Here is a 26,386-nt window from a genome sequence, read left to right on the forward strand (position 1 = left end):
TGGGGATGGAGAGAGAGAGTTGGGGATGGAGAGAGAGAGTGGGGGATGGATGAGAGAGGGAGAGAGAGAGGGGATGGAGAGAGAGAGAGGGCGTTGGAGAGAGAGAGAGATTGGGCATGGAGAGAGAGAGAGATGGGGGGATGGAGAGAGAGAGAGGGGGATGGAGAGAGAGATGGGGGATGGAGAGAGAGAGTGGGGGATGGAGAGAGAGAGTGGGGGATGGAGAGAGAGTGGGGGATGGAGAGAGAGAGAGAGGGGAGGGATAGAGAGAGAGGGGAGGGATGGAGATAGAGAGGGAGGGGGGGAGGATGGAGATAGAGAGGGAGGGGGGTGGGATGGAGAGAGAGAGGGGTGGATGGAGAGAGAGAGGGGGGGATGGAGAGAGAGAGAGAGGGGTGAGAGAGAGAGAGAGGGGGGATGGAGAGAGAGAGGGGGGATGGAGAGAGAGAGAGAGGTGAGAGAGAGAGAGAGAGGTGGGGGATGGAGAGAGAGAGAGAGGGGGGTGGAGAGTGAGAAAGAGGAGGGATGGAGAGAGAGGGGGGGATGGAGAGCGAGAGAGAGGGGGGTGGAGATAGGGAGAGAGGGGTGGTATGGAGAGAGAGAGAAAGAGAGGGGGGATGGAGAGAGAGAGAGAGGGCGGATGGAGAGAGAGAGAGAGGGGGGGATAGAGAGAGAGAGGGGGATGGAGAGAAAGAGAGGGGTGTGGAGAGAAAGAGAGGGGGGATGGAGATAAAGAGATGGGATGGAGAGAGAGAGAGGGGATGGAGAGAGAGGGAGAGAGAGAGGGGATGGAGAGAGAGAGGGGATGGAGAGAGAGAGGGGATGGAGAGAGAGAGGGGATGGAGAGAGAGAGGCGATGGAGAGAGAGAGGGGATGGAGAGAGAGAGAGAGAGAGGGGATGGAGAGAGAGAGAGAGAGGGGGATGGAGAGAGAGAGGGGGGATGGAGAGAGAGAGACGGATGGAGAGAGAGAGAGAGAGAGGGGAGAAAGAGAGGGGGGATGGAGAGAGAGAGAGAGCATTGGAGACAGAGTGAGAGGGGGATGGAGAGTGAGAGAGGGGGATGGAGAGTGAGAGAGGGGGATGGAGAGAGAGAGAGGGATGGAGAGAGAGAGAGAGAGAGAGGAGAGAGAGAGAGAGAGGGGAGGGATAGAGAGAGAGGGAGGGTTGGAGAGAGAGAGGGGGAGGGATGGAGAGAGAGAGAGAGAGAGAGGGGGGATAGAGAGAGAGGGGGGATGGAGAGAAAGAGAGGGGGGTGGAGAGAAAGAGAGGGGGGATGGAGATAAAGAGAGGGGGGGAAGGAGAGAGAGAGGGGGGGATGGGGAGAAAGAGAGGGGGGATGGAGAGAGAAAGAGAGGAGGATGGAGAGATAGAGGGGGAATGGAGGAGAGAGAGAGTGAGGGGAATGGAGAGAGAGAGAGAGGGGGAATGGAGAGAGAGAGAGAGGCGGGGATGGAGAGAGAGGGCGGGATGGAGAGAGAGAGAGAGAGAGGATGGAGAGAGAGAGAGAGAGGGGATGGAGAGAGAGAGGGAGAGGGGATGGAGAGAGAGAGAGAGAGAGGGGATGGAGAGAGAGAGAGGGGATGGAGAGAGAGAGAGAGAGAGAGGGGATGGAGAGAGAGAGAGAGAGGGGATGGAGAGAGAGAGGGAGAGGGGATGGAGAGAGAGAGAGAGAGGGGATGGAAGAGAGTGCGGGAGAGGGGATGGAGAGAGAGAGAGAGAGGGGATGGAGAGAGAGAGAGAGAGGGGATGGAGAGAGAGAGAGAGAGAGGGGATGGAGAGAGAGAGAGAGAGGGGATGGAGAAGAGAGAGAGGGACAGAGGGGATGGAGAGAGAGAGAGAGTGAGGGGAATGGAGAGAGAGAGAGAGGGATGGAGAGAGAGAGAGAGGGGATGGAGAGAGAGAGAGGGGATGGAGAGAGAGAGAGAGGGGGGATGGAGAGAGAGGGGGGATGGAAGAGAGAGGGAGAGCGTTGAGAGAGAGAGAGAGGGGAGGGATGGAGAGAGAGGGGGATGGCAAGAGAGAGGGGGGATGGAGAGAGAGAGGGGGGATGGAGAGAGAGGGGGGATGAGAGAGAGAGGGGAGGGATGGAGAGACAGATTGAGAGAGAGGGGGAGGATGGAGAGAGAGAGAGAGAGGCGCTGAGAGAGAGAGAGATGGGGGGATGGAAGAGAGAGAGGGGGTGATGGAGAGAGAGAGAGAGGAGAATGGAGAGATAGAGGGGGAATGGAGAGAGAGAGAGGGGAATGGAGAGAGAGAGAGAGGGGGAATGGAGAGAGAGATAGAGAGAGAGGGGAGGATGGTGAGAAGGGGGGGATGAGAGAGAGGGAGAGGGATGGAGAGAGAGAGAGAGGGGATGGAGAGAGAGATGAGAGAGGGGATGGAGAGAGAGAGGATGAGGGGATGGAGAGACAGAGAGAGAGGGGATGGAGAGAGAGAGAGAGAGAGGGGAATGGAGAGAGAGTTAGAGACAGAGGGATGGAGAAAGAGAGAGAGGGGATGGAGAGAGAGAGAGGGGATGGAGAGAGAGAGGGTGGATGGAGAGAGAGAGAGAGAGAGGGATGGAGAGAGAGAGGGGGAATGGAGAGAGAGAGAGAGAGAGGGATGGAGAGAGACAGAGGGGATGGAGAGAGAGAGAGAGAGAGGATGGAGAGAGATGAGAGAGAGAGAGGGGATGGAGAGCGAGAGAGAGAGGGGGATGGAGAGAGAGAGGGCGTTGGAGAAGAGAGAGAGGGGGGGGATGGAGAGAGAGAGGGGGGATTGAGAGAGAGAGGGGGGGATGGAGAGAGAGAGGGCGGGATGGAGAGAGAGAGAGGGATGGAGAGAGAGAGAGAGGGGAGAGAGAGAGGGGAGGAATAGAGAGAGAGGGAAGGGATGGAGATAGAGAGAGAGAGAGGAAGAGGGATGGAGAGAGAGAGAGAGAGGGCATTGGAGGGAGAGAGAGATGGGGGGATGGAGAGAGCGAGAGGCGGGGATGGAGATTGAGCGAGAGGGGATGGAGAGAGAGAGAGGGGAGGGATAGAGAGAGAGGGAGGGATGAGAGGGGGAGGGAGGAGGAGAGTGAGGGGGGAGGGATGGAGAGAGAGAGAGAGGGGGGATGGAGAGAGAGAGGGGGGGATGGATGAGAGAGAGAGAGAGAGAGAGGGGATGGAGAGAGAGAGTTGGGGATGGAGAGAGAGAGTGGGGATGGAGAGAGAGAGTGGGGGATGGAGAGAGAGAGAGTGGGGGATTTAGAGAGAGAGAGTGGGGGATGGAGAGAGAGAGAGGGGAGGGATGGATGGAGAGAGAGAGGGGAGGGATGGATGGACGAGAGAGAGGGGAGGATGGAGAGAGAGAGAGAGAGGGGGATGGACAGAGAGAGAGAGGGGGGGAAGGAGAGGAGAGGGGGAGAGAGTGGGATCGAGGGAGCGGGGAAGGCGAGGGTGGGATCGTGGGGACCGGGCGGAGAGGGTGGGATCGAGGGAGAGGAGAGAGAGGGTGGGATCCGAGAGAGAGAGGGAAAGAGGGTGGGATCGAGAGTAGGGGGAGGGGTGTCGAGAGAGGGAGAGGAGGGTTTCGAGAGAGTATCGTAGAATCATAGAAAAGTTACAGCAGGGAAGGAGGCCATTCGGCCCACGAGTCCTCGCTGGCTCGAGGAACATAGGAACTAGGAACAGGAGTAGGCCATTCGCCCCTCGTGCCTGCTCCGCCATTAGATAAGATCATGGCTGATCTGTGATCTACTCCATCTACCTGCCTTTGGCCCATATCCCTCATACCTTTGGTTGCCAAAAAGCTATCTATCTCAGATTTAAATTTAGCAATTGAGCTAGTATCAATTGCCGTTTGTGGAAGAGAGTTCCAAACTTCTACCACCCTTTGTGTGTGGAAATGTTTTCTAATCTCACTCCTGAAAGGTCTGGCTCTAATTTTTAGACTGTGCCCCCTACTCCTAGAATCCCCAACCAGCGGAAATAGTTTCTCTCTATCCACCCTATCTGTTCCCCTTAATATCTTATAAACTTCGATCAGATCACCCCTTAACCTTCTAAACTCTAGAGAATACAACCCCAATTTGTGTAATCTCTCCTCGTAATTTAACCCTTGAAGTCCGGGTATCATTCGAGTAAAACCCACGCTGCATTCCCTCCAAGGCCAATATGTCCTTCCGAAGGTGCGGTGCCCAGAACTGCTCACAGTACTCCAGTGTGGTCTAACCAGGGTTTTGTATAGCTGCAGCATAACTTCTGCCCCCTTGTCCTCTCATCCTTTAGATATAAAGGCCAATATTCCATTAGCCTTATTGTTTATTTTCTGCACCTGTTCATGACACTTCAATGATCTATGTACCTGAACCCCTAAGTCCCTTTGGACATCCACTGGTTTTAACTTTTTACCATTTAGAAAGTACCCTGTTCTATCCTTTTTTGATCCAAAGTGGATGACCTCACATTTGTCTACATTGAATTCCATTTGCCACAGTTTTGCCCATTCACCTAATCTATCAATATCCCTTTGTAATTTCATGTTTTCATCTACTCTGCTTACAATGCTACCAGTCTTTGTGTCATCGGCAAACTTAGATCTGAGACTTTCTATGCCTTCATCTAAGTCGTTAATAAATATTGTGAATAATTGAGGCCCCAAGACAGATCCCTGCGGGACTCCACTAGTCACATCCTGCCAATGTGAGTACCTACCCATTAACCCTACTCTCTGTTGCCTTTCGCTCAGCCAATTTCCTAACCAAGTCCGTACTTTTCCCTCAATTCCATGGGCTTCGATCTTAGCTAACAGTCTCTTAAAATGGGTGACCGCCAGGCAGAGTAAAAGGACTTGGCAGGTAGAACAGGAGTCCCCTGGGGCCATCTCCCTCTCAAACAGGTATTCTGCTTTAGATACTGTTGGGGGAGATGGCTTATCAGGGGAAAGCAGCAAGAGCCAGGTTCGGGGCACCACGGGTGGCTCTGCTGCACAGGAGGGGAGGAAGAAGAGTGGCAGGGCTATAGTGATAGGGGATTCAATTGTAAGGGGAACAGATAGGCATTTCTGCGGCCGCAAACGTGACTCCAGGATGGTATGTTGCCTCCCTGGTGTTAGGGTCAAGGATATCACGGAGCGGCTGCAGGGCATTCTGGAGGGGGAGGGTGAATAGCCAGTAGTCGTGGTTCATATTGGTACCAACGACATAGGTTGAAAAAAGGGATGAGGTCCTGCAAGGTGAATTTAAGGAGTTAGGAGATAAATTAAAAAGCAGGACTTAAAAGGTAGTGATCTCAGGATTACTACCAGTGCCACGTGCTAATGAGTATAGGAACAGGAGAATAGACAGGATGAATGCGTGGCTGCAGGGATGGTGTAGGAAGGAGGGATTTAGATTCCTGGGACATTGGGACCGGTTCTGGGGAAGGTGGGACCTGTACAAGCGGGACGGGTTACACCCGAGTAGGACCGGGACCAATGCCCTCTCGGGGGTGTTTGCTAGTGCTGTTGGGGAAGGTTTAAACTCGAGTGGCAGGGGGATGGGAACCTGAGCGGTGAGTCAGAAGAGAATAAAGTTGAGAGCAGCAAGAGAGGGGAAGACCCAGGGGAAATCCTTTCCTATTTCTCAATTCAACCCATAAGGTCTCTGATGGGTGCTTACCTCTCGTTATATCCTCCTTTATCATTGAAGTGATTTCATCTCTTATCATTAAGGCTACTCCTCCTCCTCTTCCATTTTCCCTGTCTCTCCTGTAGACCTTATAACCCGGTTTATTTATTTCCCAATCCTGACCATCCTGCAGCCATGTCTCGGTAATAGCTATCATGTCATATCCTCCAATTTGAATTTGAACCTGTAGTTCATTTAATTTATTCCTTATACTCCGTGCATTTGTATATGGAACTCTTAGTTGGGCCACACATCCTAGCCTGACCTTCAGCTTTGATGCTGGGATAATCGCCTTATGCCTTCTAGTTTTCACTTTATCTGTATTGCCTGAAGTACACTTTCTTTCTGCTGCTCTACGCTTTTCCCTTTCAATTGTTCTTGAACAACTGTTTGTACTATTTGTATTGTAAATTTACCCTGGGTCTTCCCCTCTCTTGCTGCTCTCAACTTTACTCCCTTCTGACTCCCCGCTCAGGTTCCCATCCCCCTGCCACTCTAGTTTAAACCTTCCCCAACAGCACTAGCAAACACCCCCACAAGGACATTGGTCCCAGTCCTGCTCGGGTGTAACCCGTCCCGCTTGTACAAGTCCCACCTTCCCCAGAACCGGTACCAATGTTCCAGGAATCTAAATCCCTCCCTCCTACACCATCCCTGCAGCCACGCATTCATCCGGTCTATTCTGCTGTTCCTATACTCACCAGCACGTGGCACTGGGAGTAATCCTGAGATCACTACCTTTTGAGGTCCTGCTTTTTAATTTATCTCCTAACTCCTTGAATTCACCTTGCAGGACCTCATCCCTTTTTTTACCTATATCGTTGGTACCAATATGGACCACGACTACTGGCTGTTCACCCTCCCCCTCCAGAATGCCCTGCAGCCGCTCCGTGACATCCTTGACTCTAGCATCAGGGAGGCAACATACCATCCTGGAGTCACATTTATGGCCGCAGAAACGCCTATCTATTCCCCTTACAATTGAATCCCCTATCACTATAGCCCTGCCACTCTACTAGAAGTAAAGGGAATTAGGGGTTACGGGGAGCGGGCAGGAAATTGGACATGAATTTAGATTTGAGATTAGGATCAGATCAGCCATGATCTTATTGAATGGCGGAGCAGGCTCGAGGGGCCGATTGGCCTACTCCTGCTCCTCTTTCTTATGTTCTTATGTTCTTCCCCTCCTGTGCAGCAGAGCCACCCGTGGTGCCACGAACTTGGCCCTTGCTGCTTTCTCCTGATAAGCCATCTCCCCCAACAGTATCCAAAGCGGTATATCTGTTTGAGAGGGAGATGGCCCCAGGGGACTCCTGCTGTACCTGCCTCATCCTTTTACTCTGCCTGGCGGTCACCCATTTCCTTTCTGCCTGCATAATCTTTACCTGCGGTGTGACCACCTCACTGAACGTGCTATCCACGATAATCTCAGCATCACGGATGCTCCACAGCGAATCCACCCGCAGCTCCAGCTCTGAAATGCAGTTAGCCAGTAGCTGCAGCTGGACACACTTCCTGCACACATGGTCACCAGGGACACTGGTAGTGTCCATGACTTCCCACATAGTGCAGGAGGAGCATATCACGGGTGCGAGCTCTGCTGCCATGACTTGCATTAGATTTACACTGCGTTCACCTCTCAGACTCCTCCCGCTCTCGGTCTTTCCTTTTATACTGTGCTCACCTCTCGGACTCTCCTGCCTCACCTGCGATGTCGCACAGTAGTTTTCTCTTGTTGCAGGTCTGCTGCTGCTTTTATCCCCACTCTCAGTCTTCTGCTGCTCAGGTCCACTGCTGCTCTGCGGAAAAAGTTAGGAAAAGCAAAGCAAAGCAGCACCTCCTTCCCCCACTTCACCGAACTCCCACACGTACCAAATTCTCAGCTGTTTCACTCGGTGCTCCACTGCACTCTATGCAAGAGCAATCCAGCTAATCCAACCCCCCCCCACCCCATCCCTGTAGCCCTGCAAATTTTTTCCTTTCAAGTACAGGGAGGGAGTGAAGGGAGATCGAGGGAGGGAGTGGAGGGAGGGAGTGGAGGGGGATCGAGGGAGGGAGTGGAGGGGGGTTACTTGAATGTGGGCGAGGGCCAACAATGGTCTTTGGGATTGCTGTGAATGGGGGAAGTGCAGTCCTGCTCCGCATTCAGGTAAGTATTTTTTTTAAAAGCATTTTTGGCGGCCCCCTCAAATGTTCCCTTTAAGGTTCGCCGGTTAGGCTGGGTAGACATGATTATCCTGAACACAGCACACCGACAACGACAGTGTTCAGGGCAGTCCAGTTTGGGGTACGGTGCTGGTTACCTGTGGTATAATCAGACGTTGTGATCCATTAACCCTGTCCGTGTGGGACAGGATCCACAAACCTGGAAAAGGACAAAGAGAGAGCAGGAGTTAAAGTTTTCAATTGGGGAAAGGCCAATTTTATTAAACTGGGAAGTGATTTAGCAGAAGTAAACTGGAAACAGCTACTTGAAGGTAAATCAGTGTCAGAGCAGTGGGAGACAATCAAAGGGGTGATTCAAGGGGTTCAGAGTAAACATGTTCCCACAAAGTAAAAGGGAGGGGCTGCCAAATCTAGAGCCCCTGGATGTCAAGAAGCATTCAGGGTAAGATAAGGCAGAAAAAGAAAGCCTATGATAGACTCCGGGAACTCAATACTACGGAAAGCTTAGAGGAGTATCCAAAGTGCAGGGGTGAAGTTAAAAAGGAAATTAGGAAAGCAAAGAGAGAGCATGAAAAAATATTATCTGATAAAATCAAAGAAAACCCAAAGATGTTTTATAAATACATTAAGAGCAAGAGGAAAACTAAGGGAAGAGTAGGGCTGATTAGAGACCAAAAAGGTAACCTGTGTGTGGAGGAGGAAGATGTGGGTATGGTTCTTAATGAATACTTTGCATCTGTCTTCACAAAGGAGAGGGATGATGCAGGGATTGAAGTTAAGGAGGAGGAGTGTGAAATATTGGATGGGATCAGCATCTTTGAAAGTGGATAAATCACCAGGGCCGGATGAAATATATCCCAGGCTGTTAAAAGAAGCCAGGGAGGAAATAGCGGAGGCATTAACAATCATTTTTCAAACTTCACTGGATACAGGCGTAGGATGGGAGGATGGGAGGACTGCTAACGACTCCGAGGATAGACCAAGTAATTAGAGGCCAGTCAGCCTAAGCTTGGTGGTGGGCAAATTATTGGAATCAATTCTGAGGGACAGGATTTAGAAAGGCACGGACTAATCAAGGACAGTCAGCACGGATTTGTTAAGGGGAGGTCGTGTCTGACTAACTTGATTGAATTTTTCGAGGCGGTGACAAGGAGGATCGATGAGGGTAGGGCAATTGATGTAGTCAATGTGAATTTTAGCAAGGCTTTTGACAAGGTCCCACGTGGCAGATAGGACAAAAAAGTAAAGGCCCATGGGATCCAAGGGAATGTGGCAAATTGGATCCAAAATTGACTCAGTGGCGGGAAGCAAAGGGTAATGGTCGACGGGTGTTTTTGCGACTGGAAGGCTGTTTCCAGTGGGGTGCCGCAGGGCTCGGTACCAGGTCCTTTGCTTCTTGTGGTATACATTTGGTTATGTTACTGGGCTAGTAATCCAGAGGCCTGGACTAAAATCCAGAGTCATGAGTTCAAATCCCGCCACGGCAGCTGGCGAATTTAAATTCAATTAATTAATTAAAAAATTCAATTAATTAAATAAAAATCTGGAATGAAAATACTAGTATCAGTAATGATGGCCATGAAACTACCGGATTGTCGTAAAAACCCATCTGGTTCACTAATGTCCTTGAGGGAAGGAAACCTGCCGTCCTTACCCGGTCTGGCCTATATGTGACTCCAGACCCACAGCAATGTGGTTGATTCTTAATTGCCCTCTGAAATGGCCTAGCAAGCCACTCAGTTGTAAAATCTCGCTACGAAAAGTCATAATAAGAATAAAACCGGACGGACCACCCGGCATCGGACCACTAGGCACCGGACACGACAACGGCAAAACACTAAGCCCAGTCGACCCTGCAAGGTCCTCCTTACTAACATCTGGGGACTTGTGCCAAAATTGGGAGAGCTGTCCCACAGACTAGTCAAGCAACAGCCTGACATAGCCATACTTACAGAATCATATCTTTCAGCCAACGTCCCAGACTCTTCCATCACCATCCCTGGGTATGTCCTGTCCCACCGGCAGGACAGACCCACCAGAGGTGGCGGTACAGTGATATACAGTCAGGAGGGAGTGGCCCTGGGAGTCCTCAACATTGACTCTGGACCCCATGAAATCTCATGGCATCAGGTCAAACATGGGCAAGGAAACCTCCTGTTGATTACCACCTACCGTCCTCCCTCAGCTGATGAATCAGTCCTCCTCCATGTTGAGCACCACTTTGAGGAAGCACAGAGGGTAGCAAGGGCACAAAATGTACTCTGGGTGGGGGACTTCAATGTCCATCACCAAGAGTGGCTCGGTAGCACCACTACTGACCGAGCTGGCCGAGTCCTGAAGGACATAGCTGCTAGACTGGGCCTGCGGCAGGTGGTGAGCGAACCAACACGAGGGAAAAACTTACTTGACCTCGTCCTCACCAATCTACCTGTCGCAGATGCATCTGTCCATGACAGTATTGGTAGGAGTGACCACCGCACAGTCCTCGTGGAGATGAAGTCCCGTCCTCGCACTGAGGACACCATCCAACGTGTTGTGTGGCACTACCACCGTGCTAAATGGGATAGATTCAGAACGGATCTAGCAGCTCAAAATTGGGCATCCATGAGGCGCTGTGGGCCATCAGCAGCAGCAGAATTGTATTCCAGCACAATCTGTAACCTCATGGCCCGGCATATTCCTCACTCTACCATTACCAACAAGCCAGGGGATCAACCCTGGTTCAATGAGGAGTGTAGAAGAGCATGCCAGGAGCAGCACCAGGCGTACCTAAAAATGAGGTACCAAACTGGTGAAGCTACAACTCAGGACTACATGCATGCTAAACAGCGGAAGCAACATGCTAGACAGAGCTAAGCGATTCCACAACCAACGGATCAGATCAAAGCTCTGCAGTCCTGCCACATCCAGTCGTGAATGGTGGTGGACAATTAAACAACTAACGGGAGGAGGAGGCTCTGCAAACATCCCCATTCTCAATGATGGCGGAGTCCAGCACGTGAGTGCAAAAGACAAGGCTGAAGCGTTTGAAACCATCTTCAGCCAGAAGTGCTGAGTGGATGATCCATCTCGGTCTCCTCCCGATATCCCCACCATTACAGAAGCCAGTCTTCGGCCAATTCGATTCACTCCACGTGATATCAAGAAACGGCTGAGTGCACTGGATACAGCAAAGGCTATGGGCCCCGATAACATCCCAGCTGTAGTGCTGAAGACTTGTGCTCCAGAACTAGCTGCGCCTCTAGCCAAGCTGTTCCAGTACAGCTACAACACTGGCATCTACCCGACAATGTGGAAAATTGCCCAGGTATGTCCTGTCCACAAAAAGCAGGACAAATCCAATCCGGCCAATTACCGCCCCATCAGTCTACTCTCAATCATCAGCAAAGTGATGGAAGATGTCGTCGACAGTGCTATCAAGCGGCACTTACTCACCAATAACCTGCTCACCGATGCTCAGTTTGGGTTCCGCCAGGACCACTCGGCTCCAGACCTCATTACAGCCTTGTTCCAAACATGGACAAAAGAGCTGAATTCCAGAGGTGAGGTGAGAGTGACTGCCCTTGACATCAAGGCAGCATTTGACCGAGTGTGGCACCAAGGAGCCCTAGTAAAATTGAAGTCAATGGGAATCAGGGGGAAAACTCTCCAGTGGCTGGAGTCATACCTAGCACAAAGGAAGATGGTAGTGGTTGTTGGAGGCCAATCATCTCAGCCCCCGGACATTGCTGCAGGAGTTCCTCAGGGCAGTGTCCTAGGCCCAACCATCTTCAGCTGCTTCATCAATGTCCTTCCCTCCATCATAAGGTCAGAAATGGGGATGTTCGCTGATGACTGCACAGTGTTCAGTTCCATTCGCAACCCCTCAGATAATGAAGCAGTCCGAGCCCGCATGCAGCAAGACCTGGACAACATCCAGGCTTGGGCTCATAAGTGGCAAGTAACATTCGCGCCAGATAAGTGCCAGGCAATGACCATCTCCAACAAGAGAGAGTCTAACCACCTCCCCTTGACATTCAACGGCATTACCATCGCCGAATCCCCCACCATCAACATCCTGGGGGTCACCATTGACCAGAAACTGAACTGGACCAGCCATATAAATACTGTGGCTACGAGAGCAGGTCAGAGGCTGGGTATTCTGCGGCGAGTGACTCACCTCCTGACTCCCCAAAGCCTTTCCACCATCTACAAGGCACAAGTCAGGAGTGTGATGGAATACTCTCCACTTGCCTGGATGAGTGCAGCTCCAACAACACTCAAGAAGCTCGACACCATCCAAGATAAAGCAGCCCGCTTGATTGGCACCCCATCCACCACCCTAAACATTCACTCCCTTCACCACCGGCGCACTGTGGCTGCAGTGTGCACCATCCACAGGATGCACTGCAGCAACTCGCCAAGGCTTCTTCGACAGCACCTCCCAAACCCGCGACCTCTACCACCAAGAAGGACAAGGGCAGCAGGCGCATGGGAACAACACCACCTGCACGTTCCCCTCCAAGTCACACACCATCCCGACTTGGAAATATATCGCCGTTCCTTCATTGTCGCTGGGTCAAAATCCTGGAACTCCCTTCCTAACAGCACTGTGGGAGAACCGTCACCACACGGACTGCAGCGGTTCAAGAAGGCGGCTCACCACCACCTTCTCGAGGGCAATTAGGGATGGGCAATAAATGCTGGCCTCGCCAGCGACGCCCACATCCCGTGAACGAATAAAAAAAAACATTAACGATTTGGACTTAAATGTAGGGAGCACGATTAAGAAATTTGCGGATGACACAAAGATAGGCCGTGTGGTTGATAATGAGGAGGAAAGCTGCAGACTGCAGGAAGATATCAATGGACTGGTCAGATGGGCAGAAAAGTGGCAAATGGAGTTCAATCCGGAGAAGTGTGAGGTAATGCATTTGGGGAGAGCAAACAAGGCAAGGGAATACACAATAAATGGGAGGATACTGAGAGGTGTAGAGGAAATGAGGGACCTTGGAGTGCATGTCCACAGATCCCTGAAGGTAGCAGGACAGGTAGATAAGGTGGTTAAGAAGGCATATGGAATGCTTTCCTTTATTAGCCGAGGCATAGAATTTGGAAGAAGGGAGGTTATGCTGGAACTGTATATAACACTGGTTAGGCCACAGCTTGAGTACTGCGTACAGTTCTGGTCACCACATTACAGGAAGGATGTAATTGCACTAGAGAGGGTGCAGAGGAGATTTACGAGGATGTTGCCAGGACTGGAGAATTTTAGCTATGATGACAGATTGGATAGGCTGGGGCTGTTTTCCTTGCAACAGAGAGGCTGAGGGGTGATTTGATTGTACAAAATTATGAGGGGCCTAGATAGAGTGGATAGGAAGGACCTATTTCCCTTAGCGGAGGGGTCAATAACCAGGGGGCATAGATTTAAAGTGATTGGTAGAAGGATTAGAGCGGAAATGAGGAAATTTTTATTCACCCAGAGGGTGGTGGGGGTCTGGAACTCACTGCCTGAGAGGGTGGTAGAGGCAGAAACCCCCTCAACTCATTTAAAAAATACCTGGATGTGCACCTGAAGACCAGTGACCTGCAGGGCTATGGACCAAATGCGGGAAAGTGGGATTAGGTTGGGTAGCTCGTTTCTCAGCTGGTGTGGACAAGATGGGCTGAATGGCCTCCTTCTGTGCCGTAAATTTTCTATGATTCTATGAACCACATCCGTGTGGGACAGGAACCTCTGGTATGATGCTAAATCCTAGCGCTAGTTCTAATCCTGATGAAGCTACTCGCTAATAATTTTTTGTTTCTATTGTAGGTTGAATATATTTTCACAGATAAAACAGGAACCCTGACTGAGAATAACATGGAGTTTATAGAGTGTTGCATTGATGGCCAAGTGCATGTGTCACACTCGATATCCAATGGGCAGACCTTCTGCAGCAATGCTGCACTTGATTTCATTGATGCACCTTGTACAATGGCTGATCGGGTAAGGAATGTGACTCCGAACCAACCAAAGGAGAGTGTTGGACTGCTGTCTGCATTTACTATGAAAATGAATTGCAGAAGTTTATTTGCTTGTTTATATGGTTTTGTGTGCAGTAAATAGTGATTTGATACATTGAGCTCAATCACAGAGATTTCATTGAAACAAACGTAGGCAAATTTAACATTAAATAGACCCACAGAGTCACCTTGGCATGGTTCCTACCTCAGATGTGATGTTTCACTCCCTATCGCTAGTGTTTGTCAGGATCATACATCCCAAAAGCTCCCTTGCTCAAACAGGATGCAGACCTCAGGCCCAACACAACCTGGGTCATCTGCCCACTTCACATGACTAGCTGGTGCTTCACCTACTGGAAGTGCTGGTCAGAAATTTGGGCATGCCTGGTGCATAATTTTCCAACTGTTTAAAAGAGCATTCTGAATATTGGGCAGTGCAGGTGCCCAGGTCTCGGGTCCTATACCAGCAGGACCTGTTGTCTCAGACGGGAAGCCTCCATCTGACTTACAATTCAAACTTCTTTCCAGTGCTGGGTGTTAGTGCTCCCTGCGAAAGGGACCGTCCTACTGAAACTTAACTTTAAGAGTGAAATATTTTGGATAACGTGCCACTGGCAAACACTGACCCCACATATCCCTAGGGTCCTCTAGAAACAGTGTAGCTGGCCCACCTGTCCTTCAGTTCTCTCCAAATCAGTGGACACCACACTGGCAGATTGTATAGGTCAGGCTTTTATTAGCAGAATTAAAAATATACAAAAACTAAATAATCAATGGGTGAGATAGCAATACATCATCTGTTCCAGCACAATAAAAGCTGAGTCCTTAGCTATTCTCTTCAGTAACTTTGAATTCGCGTTCACGATGGGAGCTTGATGGGAGAGTTGAGTCCATCGAGCGCCTATTAGCCCCTAACCTGTTTAGCCACACAGCTAAATAAGAAAACCAAAAAACAAAGATACAGCCTGGTTAAATGCCCGATTTCTTTTGACATCTGAGCAGAAACAGTGAAAGATAAAAAGGAATTCTTTGCCATTAATCAAACTTGAATTACATCTAGCAGTAACTGACCAGAGACAGAAGGGACTGCGATGTAAACATCTTCAACCAACAAAGCTTAGCCAAACAGCATCGGACTTAATTAGATTTGTGTCACAGTCAAGATGCTTGTGTATGATTTATGACTCAATCAAATTAATCCTTTTAATAATGCAGTTAGCCACGCTAATTTATTTTGTCATTAATATACAGCCCCCCAGACAGAGGGTCATCTTATGTTTTACCTCCCAGCAGTCAAGCTAAAACAAAGGAACTATTAACATTGACAGCGGACACAGCTCCCACTTTAAACATCCCGTTGTCCAGGCCAAGTTACAAGTTCGTACAAAAAGATAAAATGAAGCATTCCTTATGGATTGACACTCTTGTAATGATCTGGAGTGCGCTGCCTGAAAGGGTGATGGAAGCAGATTCAATGGTAGCTTTCAAAAGGAAATTGGATAAATACTTGAAGGGGAGAAATTGGCAGGGTTATGGGGAAAGAGCAGGAGAGTGGGACTAATTGGATAGCTCCTTCAAAGAGCCAGTACAGGCATGATGGACCGAATGGCCTCCTTCTGTGCTGTAAGATTCTATGATCGAGTGGCCTGGATCGATGTCTGTTACCTGGTTCATTGAAGTTTTCCAGAGCACCTGTTGCCACTTTCCCCTTGGTATTAGAGGGAATATTTAATCTGTGAATTCCAAATGGTTTCCATAGATCCTAAAATAAAAAGTAAATATTTGAATATTAGGCCGAGCCTCTTGTGATTTGTACAACCTGTGTTTCACTAACAAAGACCCTTGTAAGCTGATTCCTTGCTCACTACCGACTGCAGTGTGATCTTTTACACACAGCATCTGGCATTGTAACGATGTGCAGGGTCAAACAGAACGGCTCGTTATTGCAACATTTTATAGAACTTCCTCCTTTCATGCCCCCAGTGTTCCTGGTCTCTGGTTCATGTGGCTCTCTCTGGACATCATGGTCCAGACTCACCTGTTAACTGACTGTCTTCTCCCCGGCTTGTCTCGTGTGGAGCATAAACACCGGCGTGGACCGGTTGGGTCAAATGGCCTGTTTTTGTGCTGTAGATTCTATATAATTCTATGTAAGTTGTGATGCTGGATTTTAATTCACCTTAAGTATTTTGTTCAGAAAGTGACTTTGTTTGATGTTCATAGTGGAGCCAAAGCCAGGAGCCTGTGGAGGCAAATGTCTTGCTGCTGTTTCCTGTTACTTACTCTGATAAGGTTTCTAAATAAACAGGTCGTAGAATTTCTTTCTGTTTATTACTCCTCAGCTGATGAAAAATTGCAAAGAATGGTGAGAATTCACCCAATGTGACGTTACAAACCAGCTTCCGAATACGATTAGGTAGATTTTGTGGCGAGGCAGAAACAGAAGCAGAGCCTTGCTGGTTGAGAGTGCATTTTGATGCAAAGATCATCATTTCCAATTTACAATGCTCCCGATTTTCCAGTGATTAATTTCAATGATTGGAAAATTAGGACTACTTATTTTTGCATGAAATATTCATGTTTTATCAACTTATTCCCCCTGTTGCCACCTCCCTTTTCTGCTTCTAGAGCAAAGCCTGTAACTGCAACAATGAGGTCACACTTTTGGCAATGGTGCCCTAATGGGCCAGTACGCCCCCACCCCCCTCCCACTTTAGGCAATGGTGCCCTAATGGGCCAGTACGCCCCCACCCCCATCCTACTTTAGGCAATGGTGCCCTAATGGGCCAGTACGCCCCCACCCCCCTCCCACTTTAGGCAATGGTGCCCTAATGGGCCAGTACGCCCCCACCCCCCTCCCACTTTAGGCAATGGTGCCCTAATGGGCCAGTACGCCCCCACCCCCCTCCCACTTTAGGCAATGGTGCCCTAATGGGCCAGTACACCCCCACCCCCCTCCCACTTTAGGCAATGGTGCCCTAATGGGCCAGTACGCCCCCACCCCCCTCCCACTTTAGGCAATGGTGCCCTAATGGGCCAGTATGCCCCCACCCCCCTCCCACTTTAGGCAATGGTGCCCTAATGGGCCAGTATGCCCCCATCCCCCTCCCACTTTTGGCAATGGTGCCCTAATGGGCCAGTACGCCCCCACCCCCATCCTACTTTAGGCAATGATACCCTAATGGGCCAGTACGCCCCCACCCCCCTCCTACTTTAGGCAATGGTGCTCTAATGGGCCAGTACGCCCCCACCCCCCTCCCACTTTAGGCAATGGTGCCCTAATGGGCCCCCACCCCACCGCTTTGGGTAATGTGCCCTAATGGGCTAGTACTTCCCCACCCCTTCAGTTTTGGTGATGATCTGTTCATTTGTTGAAGTTAAGGTAACCAAATCTTATAGGAGCCACCTGTCAGCCCCGATCTGCCACTGTTATGGGCTCCTAAAGCATTGGCCAGAGCTTCTTCAGGTTTGGTACCCTGGAATCAATTGGTGCTTTCAGTTTCTTGACCATTCTTTACTGACCTTGGCACAGGTTTAGGTTGCAGAGTCACTTTGATTGGACATGGAAGATGAGTTTGAATCAAGGAGCAACAAATATGAATAGTGGGATGGTAAATGAGGGAGGGAGGAGCATGTTGGGAAAGGAAAAAGCAAATAGGCCTAAGCTGAGAAAGTCCACAACACAACCCATTGCCGTTACCTTTATATAATTCAAAGTGGCACACGTAATACAAGCTGAGGGAAGGACTCGTTTCAAGGCTTTATTAAATGCTATATATTTGGAGTCGAGATGTGAATATTTAAGACCAGTCCACATCCGGAAGTATAGCTCAGAATAAAAGCCTTTCTCATTATTTACTGCTGAAAGTATAAATTCAATATCAGGGTAAATCTATAATTAGCCAGGTGAGCAAAGTCACTTAAAGTTCTGTCCAACCGCTGTTTTCTTGTCCATCATTCATTTGGTTGTGTTACTTCTAGGAAAGAGAGGAGCTGTTTTTCCGGGCCCTGTGCCTTTGCCATACAGTCCAGGTTAAGAGAGAGGACCAGACAGATTATCAGAAGAAACAGCACCAGCAACAGGAGAGATCCTCCGTTTACATTTCCTCCTCTCCGGATGAAATAGCTCTGGTGGAAGGTGTAAAGAGGTACCAGACAACTTGAAATGGCTCAAAACAGTAACCAAGAAGATAGATGAGGGCTGTGTAGTAGACGTGGTCTACATGGACTTTAGCAAAGCCTTTGACAAGGTACCGCATGGTAGGTTGTTACATAAGGTTAAATCTCACGGGATCCAAGGTGAGGTAGCCAATTGGATACAAAATTGGATTGACGACAGAAGACAGAGGGTGGTTGTAGAGGGTTGTTTTTCAAACTGGAGGCCTGTGACCAGCGGTGTGCCTCAGGGATTGGTGCTGGGTCCGCTGTTATTTGTTATTTATATTAATGATTTGGATGAGAATTTAGGAGGCATGGTTAGTAAGTTTGCAGATGACACCAAGATTGGTGGCATTGTGGACAGTGAAGAAGGTTATCTAGGATTGCAACGGGATCTTGATAAATTGGGCCAGTGGGCCGATGAATGGCAGATGGAGTTTAATTTAGATAAATGTGAGGTGATGCATTTTGGTAGATCGAATCGGGCCAGGACCTACTCCGTTAATGGTAGGGCGTTGGGGAGAGTTATCGAACAAAGAGATCTAGGAGTACAGGTTCATAGCTCCTTGAAAGTGGAGTCACAGGTGGATAGGGTGGTGAAGAAGGCATTCAGCATGCTTGGTTTCATTGTTCAGAACATTGAATACAGGAGTTGGGATGTCTTGTTGAAGTTGTACAAGACATTAGTAAGGCCACACTTGGAATACTGTGTACAGTTCTGGTCACCCTATTATAGAAAGGATATTATTAAACTAGAAAGAGTGCAGAAAAGATTTACTAGGATGCTACCGGGACTTGATGGTTTGACTTATAGGGAGAGGTTGGATAGACTGAGACTTTTTTCCCTGGAGAGTAGGAGGTTTAGGGGTGATCTTATAGAAGTCTATAAAATAATGAGGGGCATAGATAAAGTAGATAGTCAAAATCTTTTCCCAAAGGTAGGGGAGTCTATAACGAGGGGGCATAGATTTAAGGTGAGAGGGGAGAGATACAAAAGGGTCCAGAGGGGCAATTTTTTCACTCAGAGGGTGGTGAGTGTCTGGAACGAGCTGCCAGAGGCAATAGTAGAGGCGGGTACAATTTTGTCTTTTAAAAAGCATTTGGACAGTTACATGGGTAAGATGGGTATAGAGGGATATGGGCCAAGTGCAGGCAATTGGGACGAGCTTAGTGGTATAAACTGGGCGACATGCTCATGTTGGGCCGAAGGGCCTGTTTCCATGTTGTAAACTTCTATGATTCTATAATAGGGGAGTTGTCTAAATGACAAGGCTTCATGATCTGTTTTCACATCTGGATTGTGATACAGTATTTCTCAGATCCCTTATTTCATCTCCACAAAACAAAACTTTACTCCTGAGTATCTGTACTCAGATTGTCAGATAAAAAGCAAAAGTATTCCAATTTACTTTATCACTGTTTGTTTTGTTGCATCTAATACCAGGATATTATTATGTGTTTGAACCTTCTATCAATGCACTTCTATCTATTGAGATGTCCAGACTAATTTCTTGTAAGATAATTAGAGCAAACGGACAGACACTTTCAACGCTTCTGTCATAATTGGATTTGAATCTGCTTTCTAGAGATATTTAACACACTGCACTAGCCAGGCCCCATCTCCCAGGTCCAGAGATATTTAACACACTGCACCAGCCAGGCCCCATCTCCCAGGTCCAGAGATATTTAACACACTGCACCAGCCAGGCCCCATCTCCCAGGTCCAGAGATATTTAACACACTGCACCAGCCAGGCCCCATCTCCCAGGTCCAGAGATATTTAACACACTGCACCAGCCAGGCCCCATCTCCCAGGTCCAGAGATATTTAACACACTGCACCAGCCAGGCCCCATCTCCCAGGTCCAGAGATATTTAACACACTGCACCAGCCAGGCTCCATCTCCCAGGTCCAGAGATATTTAACACACTGCACCAGCCAGGCCCCGTCATGTTCTGTACACAAGTCTACCCGAACACTGAGACTGGTTAGTATCTGAAGAAATCCAAATGTCTTGAGGGAAAAACTAATTCTTTCTCCAGATCAAATTCCACCAGTGCCTCGGTCAGCACTAAGACAGTAAACTTCAGGAATAAAAACAGAAAATGGTGGAAACATTCACCAGGTTTGATAGCATCTGTGGAGACAGAAACAAAGTTAACACTTCAGGTCGATAACCTTGCATCAGAACTCTGTCGAAAGGTCATTGACCTGAAACGTTAACTCTTTCTCACTCCACAGACGCTGCCAGACCTGCTGAGTTTTTGCATCATTTTCTGCTTTTAATTCAGATTTCCAGCATCCACAGTATTTTGCAAAAGGCTGAACGGGGCCATTTTGTAGGGACTAGCTGGGGGCGCGAGACCTTCCCACTGTTGGTGCATACTCAGAAATAACCCCTTCCCTTGTTTGAGTAGAAGTTGGGAAGCAGATTACATGAGGTTGTTCAAGCTCGGTGACTGGAGCAGGGATTGATGGGACTGTTCATAGTTGCAATGTGAGCTGTTGCATGTATGTAATTTTATGGGACACACAGGATTCAGTATTTTAAAAATATATGGGGGAAAAATTCGATAAGGGTCATTTTTGGGCGGGGGTAGTATGATGCGCTAGTACCCCGCGCCCGATGGACCCTACGCAGGCAGCATATGAACTTCGTGCTGCCTGCTACTTACCCTGATATCTCCGTGCAGCCAACGCAACCCGCGCTGCTGAGCGGCTGCACGGAGAATGAGGAAGTTGGAAATGGGGCGTGCACAGCGCACGTCATCAGCAGCTTGCACCTCTTAAAGGTACAGGTGCACATTTCAAATGGCAGGTACACAGCTTACTTGGAGGATGGAAAGATGGCCACGAGAATAGCAGGGCTGCCACGAGAGATGGCGCCACGCTTGTCTGATGATGCTCTGGAAGCCCTGGTGGAAGGCGTGGACGAAAGGGGGGCCAACATGTAGCCTCAGGGTGGCTGGAGACCCCCCACACTGCATCTCTGCAGCATTGGCAGGCTGTGGCGCAGGAAATAAACGCCAGGAGCATTGCATAAACGTGGGTGCAGTGCTGAAAGAAGTTCAATGATTTGACACGAGTGGCCAAGGTGAGTGAATGCAAGTGTCAAGTGGCACATCCAACCAACTGCACCACTGCTCCATGCATCACACTCCCCGTCACCCACCCACCAACAAACGCTGCCCATCCATACGCAATGCTGCACTCGCCAAGCTGCATCTCACCCGCACATAGTACCACACTTGCAGGCCACGCAACCACCACTCACAAGTCACACAAACTGGCAGCTATTCGACCACGACAGGCAGGAGACTCACTGACACACTGTCCTCTGTCTTGTAGGAGAAGGTGGCGCATAACAGCCGGCAGCAGGAGGGACCTGAGGGTGGACGGGCTCGTTTACATGTCCTCACCCCCCTAGAGGAGAGAGTGCTTGGGATCATTGGGCGGGCCGTCGCTGCAGCCGTCACAACGTGCCACACTGGAGGTCCCGGTGACGGGGGTCTCTGCATATCTAATGCTCCTTCTCCTTTTCCGCATCGTCCTCCTCCCATAATCTTTTCTGACTCACGTGCTGCAAATGCTGTCAGCACACACGTCTTCCTTGCTACTCTCCCCACTCCACAACTCAACCTGTTTCCCTTTGTCGTTGCAGATACCCAAGAGCACGTGACAGCACCGTCCAAGGAGGAGGAGGAGGAGGAGGAGGAGGAGGAGGAGCAGGAGGAGGAAGACACTGAAGCCACACCGTCACTCGATCTGACACTTGCTTCCACCAGCTCAGAGACTGACACTGTGCGTCCTTTAGAGATTAGGTTAGAGGAGGGATCTGGACGTGGTGAGACACTGAGCACAAGTGTACGGGGCGGGGGGAACGGATACCACAGGTACCAACTCGCCAGAGGGCGAGGTCGCTCACTAGTTCTGCTGCAGAGGAGTCAGATGAGGACTTCGATGGGCCAGGCTACAAAAGACGGCTGATGGGCGTACACCAACAAATGCTTGGGGCACTGGAAAGCCTGCCAGAAAGCCTGCGCACAGTGAGAAGGGGCATGGAGGAGTTCAGTTCCAACTTGGCGTAGGGCTTTGCACAGAGCTTGGAGCCCATCCTTTCCAACATGGAACGGGTGATCACCTCCATCAGCGCACCTGTGGAACCCACCATGATGCAGCTTCTGATGACCAATGTCACAGCTTCCATTGCAGCACAAACATCTGCCATCCAAGGTCTGACTGCTGCATTTGCAGCTCAGACTGCTGTTATCGTGGGTCTGGAGACCACTGTGGAATGGGGCTTCCAGGACATCACAGCACTCCAGCAATCCGTTCTCCAGCTGATCACCAGGATTGCTGAGGTGCTGCCCCGGGAGAGTGGCAGTGAAGCCATGGCAGTCGGACCTGCTGTCCTCTCTCAGGACGACAGCCTTCCTCCTCCCACCCCTGTCACTCTGCCAGTGCCCCTGTTGTTGCCTATCGGCCAGCCAGGCCAGACTGCTGCAGCCCATGCTGCGATGGTGCAGTCTGAAGCCGGGCCCTCCCGACCCAGAGCTGATCGAGGTCGTCCTCCAAGGCCATCTGCACGCTCCTCTATTGAAGGCCAGCAGCCTCCCACTACCCATGCTCCAACCACTGGGGAAGCACCTCATAGGAGCACTAGGACAGGTAAAGGCACACGAAAAAAAAGTGCTAAGGGAATGCACAAGGACGAATAGTTCTGTTATGTTTCCATAATTTCATTTATTCATTGATAAATGAGACTTTGATTTTGCATTTGGTGGTGGTTTTTATTTATGCAATGAGCTGAGAGAGATACCAACGTGTAATCAGATGGAGGTGATTTGATTGTCTTGCGGGAGCGGAAAGGAACATAGGAACAGGAGTAGGCCATTCAGCCCCTCGTGCCTGCTCCGCCATTTGATAAGATCATGGCTGATCTGTGATCTAACTCCATATACCTGCCTTTGGCCCATATCACTTAAAACCCTTAAAAGGTGGGGAGTGTAGGACTGTTGGTGAGTTGGGGGATGTAGCTCAAATTATTGATAGCGGGCACGGATCAGGCGAGCACACGGAGCCCTTGCAGACAAGGCATGAGGTTCCTTTTGCAACCTTGCGTCTTACTCCACTTCCTCTTCTGGCTCCACCCCCTCCTCCTCCTTCTCCTCCTCAGCCTGTTCCTCCTCCACTTCTGGCTCAGGGTCTTCTCCAATCATTGGTGGCAAAGGCTGGTCCCTCATGATGGTGAGATTGTGCAGCATGCAGCAGACCACCATGAATCTGCCCACCCACTCAGGGGAGTACTGCAGGGCTCCTCCAGACCGGTCCAGGTAGCGGAAGCGTTGTTTGATGAGGCCTATGGTGTGCTCCATGATGTTGCGTGTGGCAGCGTGGCTCTCATTATAGGCCAGCTGTGCATGTGTGCGTGGGTTCCTGACCGGAGCCATGAGCCACGGCGTGAGGGGATAGCCCTTGTCGCCCAGTAGCCAGCCTTTGACTTGCCGAGTCGGGTGAAGGATAGCTGGCACATTGGACTGCCGCATGATGAAGGCGTCGTGACTGCTCCCAGGGTAGCGGGCATCGACCTCCAAGATTCGATGCGTGTGGTCGCACACCAGCTGCACGTTGAAGGAGTGGAAGCCCCTCGGTTGACGAAGACGGCCGAGTTGATGTGCGGGGCACGCAGGGCAATATGCGTACAGTCAACGTTGCCCTGCACCATGGGGAAGCCAGCAATGCGGGCGAACCCCCATGCTCGCTCGCTATGCTTGCCTCTGTGGAGAGGGAAGGTGATGAACCTGTTCCTCAGCTGGTACAGTGCGTCTGTGACCTCCCTTATGCAGCAGTGCACTGCATACTGCAAGATGTTGCACATGTCGCCAGCAGAGACCTGAAATGCTCCTGAGCCGTAGAAATTCAGCACCACGGTGACCTTCACAGCCACTGGCAATGCTGTCCTCGCCCTGCTCTGAGGCTGCAGTTGTGGCCGCACCAGTTGACAGATCTTGGTCATGGCTTCCTTGAACCTCAGGCATCGGATGCAATCCTCCTCGGTCATGTTGAGGTAAGAGAATTGGTTCCGGAAGACCCTCGTTGGGTAGGGCCTCCTGCTCAGTGCCCTGTGCCTCCTCATCCTCCGTCTTCTCACAGCTTGACCGCTGGGCATGGCCTCTCTGCATGCTCCCAGTCGTGCTCAATGCCCAGCGGGAGCCCTAGCAGACCGCCCATGGTTGGCAGGAATGTTGTTCAACCATGGTTGTAAATTTCCGACCAGTAAGGCAGTACCTGCCAAACCATCTCAAATGTAGTCCAGGAACTCTCAGTAAGAATACAGAGCTTCAAAAAACACTTCCTACTCCACCAGCAGCCAGAAGCAATAATCCAGCAACTAACCTGCAACACCTGCATGGCCCCTTTAAATAGCGCTAGTGGGGGGGATCCTTCAGGCACTGTAAGACATGTTCAGATGGTTGGGGTTAAGACTGTGCGTTGAGTTGAGCGCTAAGGTCCAAAATGGTGTCTGTCACTTTAAATCAGTGTTGCACACTGATTACACGCATTTTCTCCCTACTTTACATGCTTCCAGCGTTTGGTATTTGCGCTTGCGCTAACTCCTATACCAAGATGGCGTCCGGCACACGTCACAGTGGAAATGTGCGTGCGCATCCAAGACGCCATCTTGGATGTCAGAGAGGCCGTGCAGCGCCAAAACACTGGGCGCTACACGGCCCAATTTAGCACCCTATATTTTTTAATTACTCTGAACTATTCCCTCACACCAAAACATGAACTAAAGTCCATATCTCTGGGGCATTACTGGGCACAGGATAGGCTTTGATTTTTAAAATATTTTTTCTTAAGATGTGGGTTACACATCAGTGCAGCACTTGTTGCCCTGAAGGCATTAAAAGTGAACCATGTAATGGGACTGGAGCCATATCTAGGCCAGACTGGATAAGGATGGCAGGTTCCCTCCCCTGAAGGACATTAGTGAACCAGTTGGGTTTTTGCAACAATCTGGCAGTTTTTATGGCCATTTTATCTGCTGCCGGTCCACAGATTAGCGGATTTATTGAATTTGATTTTGAACGTGCAACCTCTGGTTTACTGGTCCAGTACTGTAACCGGTACATTACTGGACCATAATGGATTGATTACTGATGGTATACTAGATGGTTAAATTATTTTTGTGTTGGATGTTTAGTGGTTTACTTGATTTTTTGGGTTTTTTTTGTTCACAGACTTGGCTTCACATTCCTGCAGCTAAAAGACAATTATATGGAGCTTGAGAATCGAGAGGCTGAAGTTGAAAGGCAAGTATGCATGGTGATGGAAGAGATATACAGTTTAAAAACACATTCTATAATTGTGTAAATGAAACAAACCATTATTATTGCAGAAAGGAGTTTCGTACTTTCTATCTTTTTGCTTTGCTTTCTCTGTCTCAAGGTTTTATGGTATGTGTGTATAATAAATAACATACATTAGTGTACAATATATATAATTATGTATTAGTGTTAATAAGTCACCTTAGCTCAGTGGTAGCACTCTCCTCTGAGTCAGAAGATTGTGGGTTCAAGCCCCACTCCAGAACCTAATCTAGGCTGGAACTCTTTCTCCCCATTGATCTTTTTCTCTTTTTTCTTCTTGCTCTCTCGCTCCCTTTCAATCATTTTCTGAAATTTACAGATCACAAGACAAAAACAATTGTGCATTCAGAGCACATCTAATTTTTTCACACATAGCTTCTGTTTTTATATAAAAACTATAATTGTGACCAATAAAGCTTTTGAAATTTGTCCTCTTGTTTTTCAAACTTATTTGTTGCTGAAGAAAGATATTAATCAGTAAAGCTGATTGGTACTGATGGGAAATTAGCTATACTGCACATGCCCAGGACTATACAATTCAAATTTAGGTCACAGTTTTGGGCAAATATATCAAGGCTTAGGCCTACAAGTATAAATTTTAATGAAGGTATTGAAAGATGCAAGAAACAATCCAGTGGATAAAATTATTATGTTTATTGTGAAATATATAATTTTTTTTATTATTTTGTTTTTCCCTTATTTTGGGCACCAGAAATTTCAGTTACTGAGATAAAAAATTTCAGATCAAAAATTTTCAGACAAACATTTTTCAGATAGCATTTTGATTGATTTGTGGGGGGAAGGGTACCAGTGCCTAGATTGTGTGATCAGGGTGATGAGTTTACATAGGGCAAAACCATTATAAATGTCGACATAGGACTTTATAATGGTAAAAAGTTGACACAAAAGTGTGACAAAGATGTGACAACAAGAAATAAGGCTTTGTGGCTAGCAAGCGCAGCAGATGTAAGATTTTTAATAATAGCTAGATAGAAAAATTAACAATGTCTGGATTGGTTTTACAGCAATATTCCTTTTTTTGCCCAAATTCATACAGTGCTAAACTCAGTG

General features: G+C 49.1%; 1 protein-coding gene across 12 annotated transcripts in view; it reads left to right on the plus strand.

The window, feature by feature from the left end:
- The window catches only part of atp11a (ATPase phospholipid transporting 11A), a 292,743-nt gene that overhangs the window by 96,933 nt on the left and 169,424 nt on the right, over positions 1 to 26,386 (plus strand). For all 12 annotated transcript variants that reach the window (XM_067986665.1, XM_067986669.1, XM_067986666.1 and 9 more), the window contains exons 13-15: positions 13,594 to 13,767; positions 17,766 to 17,932; positions 25,187 to 25,258. In XM_067986665.1, the coding sequence (XP_067842766.1) occupies positions 13,594 to 13,767; positions 17,766 to 17,932; positions 25,187 to 25,258 (413 nt within the window). The remainder of the gene's footprint in view (positions 1 to 13,593; positions 13,768 to 17,765; positions 17,933 to 25,186; positions 25,259 to 26,386) is intronic.

This window comes from Heptranchias perlo, chromosome 6 (assembly GCF_035084215.1).
Source record: "Heptranchias perlo isolate sHepPer1 chromosome 6, sHepPer1.hap1, whole genome shotgun sequence".
Classification (NCBI taxonomy): Eukaryota; Metazoa; Chordata; class Chondrichthyes; order Hexanchiformes; family Hexanchidae; genus Heptranchias; species Heptranchias perlo.